At 31.8% G+C, this 4725-nt stretch overlaps 1 protein-coding gene across 1 annotated transcript; it reads right to left on the bottom strand.

The window, feature by feature from the left end:
- Window positions 1-211: 211 nt before the first annotated feature.
- On the bottom strand, window positions 212-2049 carry LOC114168731 (transcription factor RAX2-like). Its single transcript, XM_028053644.2, has 3 exons — window positions 1812-2049; window positions 1576-1705; window positions 212-1209 (listed from the first exon to the last, which is right to left on the bottom strand). Exons 1-3 carry the CDS (start codon window positions 1945-1947, stop codon window positions 555-557), a joined length of 921 nt encoding a protein of 306 aa, XP_027909445.1. The 5' UTR covers window positions 1948-2049; the 3' UTR covers window positions 212-554.
- Window positions 2050-4725: the final 2676 nt, after the last annotated feature.

The raw sequence follows: 4725 nt of genomic DNA, 5'->3' as shown, positions 1-4725 counted from the left end.
CACTTGCACAGAAGACAACAAAATTTTTCCCTAACCTAATAGTCTTTCTTTTCTTCTGTTGCCCATATTTCATCGCTTTCGTTTTATTATTAATGCCAAGAAATTTGAGGTTTTCGTTGTTAACGTAGCCATCTTCACTCAGACTTTGCAAAAGATTCTTCAACGGAGTGCTCAGCTCAATAATGCAGTTTCTGACATAACAAGTCACAAATTCTCATCGAGAAGATAAAGATCAATAATATTTATAGCAAATAATTAAGAAGAGAAAGATATTGAATCACTTCAATAGTTTTTTCATATACATACTCAACAAAAATCTAACATCATCGTCTTCGTAATCATCATCACCACTTCCGAGAAGATATGCACAAAATATAAAGAAACTTTTACCATGTACTGTCAAAACAAGAAATGTTTCATTTAATCAAAGAACACAGAGCCCCAGAAAATGTCATCAATATCCTGAATCTTTGCCACACCAACATACCCTTCTTCCTCCATCATCATATCTTTTACCAGTAGTCAGTCATCATCATCATCATCAGTTGCAGTCACTAGTAGTAGCAGCAGTACATCGCCTTCTCTTCTCCCTTGTTTTCATCAACATTATTATTATTATTATTATTCAAACTGCTGCTACTGCTACTAATCAGTTGCTTAATATCCTCAAGATCATAATCCAACGCTGTTAGCGTTTGCCCCAACAACCCTCCCACACATGATGATTTATCTCCATCGTTAGTGTTGTAACTCAGCATCAAGTTATGGTTATTGTAGCTGTGGTACCCGATTTCTTCTTGCTTCATTTCTCTTCCCTGTGTGCAGCTTCCGTCGGAGGAACTGCAACTTCCTTCGCTTCCAAACATCACCATGCTATCACTCACAGGGTAATAGCATTGCATGGGATTAACGCCGCCCATGTTGTCTTGGTTTTGGTACAAGGTTTGAGAAACTGAGGTTGTTGTGCTTTCATAAGGAAGGGTAACGAGATGTTCCATGCCTGTGACTGGGATGTAGGTGCCGTACTCTCCGTACAGTTGGTGAGACGAAGGAGAAGGGTTTTGAAGGTTAGATGATGGAAATGAAGGTTGTTTTGTGTGATGGGAAAGAGGAAGCAACCCCATGAGCTTTTTCTTCAACTTGGTGTTCCAGTAGTTCTTGATATCATTGTCTGTTCTTCCTGGTAACTGAGCAGCTATAATTGACCACCTGTTTGTTAATAAATATACATGAAAATTAGGTACAAATCTGTCACAGTAGACCAACTCTAGTGGATTATGTTATCAAGTTTCCACCGAGGAAAATTATTTACTCAATTAATATCTTAATTAGACATAGTGGATGACAGTGTTGGATCAAAACTCGGCATGCATGTGGATTACTATAGGCAGATTATGAACAACAACAACAACAACCATGGTTTTCTGAAAAAAGTATGTTGCCCTTTTTCTCCCATTTCTTAAAAGTATGTCACATAACATGTAGGTCATCGATTGCAGAATAGATTGGTCAGAAAATGGTAAAAATAACTGTTTTAGTTTTACATTAAAATGTTAGTATAATGAACTACTATACCTGCTTCCAATGTTAACATAGAGGCTGCAAATTATTCTGTCTTCTTCATCCGAGAAATCTCCATGCTTAATGTTGGGTCTGAGATAGTTGAGCCATCTCAATCTGCAACTCTTCCCACATCTCTTAAGACCTATTTTGGAATCAAACAATTAGAAAGAGGGTGTAGGAATATATAAACACATTATTCAAGCATTTTTTTGTTTGTTTTCATAAAATGATAACATTTATTGAGTTACCAGCTTTCTGAGGAAGAGCAATCCAATTCCCTCCAGTTCCATTTTTCTCTATGTAGTCCTTTAGCTTTGTGTCTTCTTCTGGTGACCATGGCCCTTTCTTAACACTTGCTTTGTCACAACATGGAGCTCTTCCCATATCTCTTTTCTTTTGAGTATTCCCTGAAAATTTTCCAAACTCTCACTTTCTGATCTGAATGAAGATTTGGTGGGTAGTGCTTGTGCCTTATAAATAAGAGACCCTGGTTTTGTACAGTTCAAAAAAAATATTATTTTATCATCTGAAACACTGTGTGTGAGTGAGAGAGAGAGAGAGAAGTCAAATGAAAGCATGGAGAGAAGATTAAAATTTAGAATTAGTTTAGTTTAAATTTCCACGCAGTGTTAATAATTAATTAATTAATATTTAAGAAGGGTAGTGATTTGAATTTGAAATGTTGAAGTCACACATTAACTCTGTTGTTCGTCTTCTCTAAAGAGAAAGCATCCAATGTTTGCAATACAGAAAGAAAGACAACACAGAAGAGAGGACTAATGAGTTGATGGGTACAGCTACCAGAATTGTGACACTTTCCAAACACTAGGACCAATGTGAAGATGGTCTTAGTTTTCTTCTGCTTTTAATTATTTCGTTATTTAATATTTTTTAATGTTATTTATTTCATACTAATTTGCGTTGAAACTTTTCAAAAAGGTAAAAGGCTAGCTAATAATGGGATGCAAAGAATTTGGAATCGATTAATTAGATCAAAATATTATTAAACCCCATCACCTGAATATATTCATGAAACTATTGGGTTTGAATTAAATCGACATGAGTTGATTGAATAAAAGGAGTTTGGACCCTTCAAAACACGTTGCTTTTGAATTCGATTTTTAGATTTATGTGTGAAAAAAAAATGAAAAAACTCAGAGATTTCACACTTAATTAACTGCATTTGGAAAATTAGGCTCAGAGTCTTGGTGCATGGATGGATCAGACTGGATTCTCTCTGGCTTCCACACTTCTGCAGCAGCCAATAAATTAAAGAGAGAGAGAAAAAAAATAGAAAAAAAGGAGGGTTTGAAATTCAAAGAAATACAATAAATAAGTATAGAGACCAATGAAGAAAAAGGGTGCTGCTGCTGATGAATCAAACCCAAGGATACAGTAAAACAAATCTGCATAAAATCAATTCACAGAAGTTTAAATTTTAAAATTTGGAAAATTCCTACACTTCTTATATAAAAGAAATTATTGAGTGCGTGTATCGTTGGTACACCATAAACCTAAGGTAGACATAAATAGGACAAAACATTTCTTTAGGTATTTCCTATAATTAACTACAAATTTTGATACTCTAGTTTCAAATCCTAATTTAATGGAAATTAACATTATAGATTATGAAATCAAATAAAATAAATAAAGAACTTTAGTTTGCTAAATAAAGATACTATAACGATTACTAACTACTGAAATATTTTTTAAACATAATGTTCCGTTTTGAACTTTTTGTGTATTGAATACAAATGAGTTCGAGCTAGAGTAAATAGTTTTGAAACATGAAACAACACATGGATTTATATTATTGGCCGATTAAATAGTGTCCCAAGTATATAGAAATAGAATCTCTAACACACTTTTTTACATTAATATATATAATTATAGAATTAATAAATAATAAATTTTATTTGAATAAATTTTTAAATAATTTTGATATTACGTTAAAAAATATGAACTTTAAATTTAATATAATTTTAAAATTTTGAATTGTAAAATGAGATTTACAATTATCTGTACCGTTAATTTAAAGGGTTAAATATGATTTTGGTCCCTTAACTTTCAAAAAATTTTGGAATCCTTCATCTTTTGAAATATGTGGATTTAGTCCTTTTAATCAAATTTTGTTAAGTTTATTTGTTATTTCAAGCGCGTTTCATAATAGTATTTGACTTAACATTAAAACAAAAATGTGTCAAACAGTATAAACAAATTAAATACAATCAATCCTGAAATGCGTATGAAACAACAAATAAACCTAACAAAATTTGATTAAAAGAACTAAATCTACATATTTCAAGAAATGAATGACTAAATTGATCCAAAATTTCGAAATGAACTAATTCTAAAATTCACTCAAAGTTAACGAAAAAAAACATATTTAAATGAATGAAATGACATAGGAGGAAAAAAAAAAGTAAAGAAGGGTAATTAAGATGGTTGCATGATCCATGTTAATAAATGTTAGAGATGAGAATGATGATAACGTTTGAGAGTTGCATGGGGCCAATGAAATGAATGAGATTCTTTGGCATTAGATTCATTGTTTTGGATTGACTAATGAAGTACACCATTTTTTTTAGTGACAAAACATCATATTCATACATATACCTAGCTAGCCATGGTTTTGAGGAGCAATAATATTATTGTCTCAGATATTTTGTGCCACACTGTATCATTCCCACCGGGGAACCTCACGTTACATAATAGGAATAGCGACCTAAAACACCCTACCCTACACCCTCACAATGCTTCATATTATTCATCACCCTACGTCCTACACCAACACACATAATACTATGGATCCTCTTCAACCAAATTAATACTTTTCTTTCTAAATATGTAATCACAAATTTCATCTGAATTTCTCATAAACAAGATATGTAGGTTTCATTTTAAAATAGTTTTCTAAGATTCAGTTAATTGTACATATATTTATAAAAATGATATTAAAATTTAACCTCACAAACTTATTAAAATAATATCAAAATTTATGTTGAAACTCTTGTATCACTTCCTAATTGTACCACCCAACCAATATTTAATTTTATATATTCACTTAATTATTATAACATCAATTAATTAAATATGTGCACAAAAGATATATGCTTATTTTGTTTTACACGATATTCTTTACAACTAAAGCAATGCATTCTA

Source organism: Vigna unguiculata, chromosome 11 (assembly GCF_037176805.1).
Source record: "Vigna unguiculata cultivar grain cowpea cultivar isolate G323 ecotype 2 chromosome 11, ASM3717680v1, whole genome shotgun sequence".
In the NCBI taxonomy this organism is placed as follows: domain Eukaryota; kingdom Viridiplantae; phylum Streptophyta; class Magnoliopsida; order Fabales; family Fabaceae; genus Vigna; species Vigna unguiculata.
The sequence above is the reverse complement of the archived record's forward strand: the minus strand, read 5'-3'. Positions and strand labels throughout refer to the sequence as shown.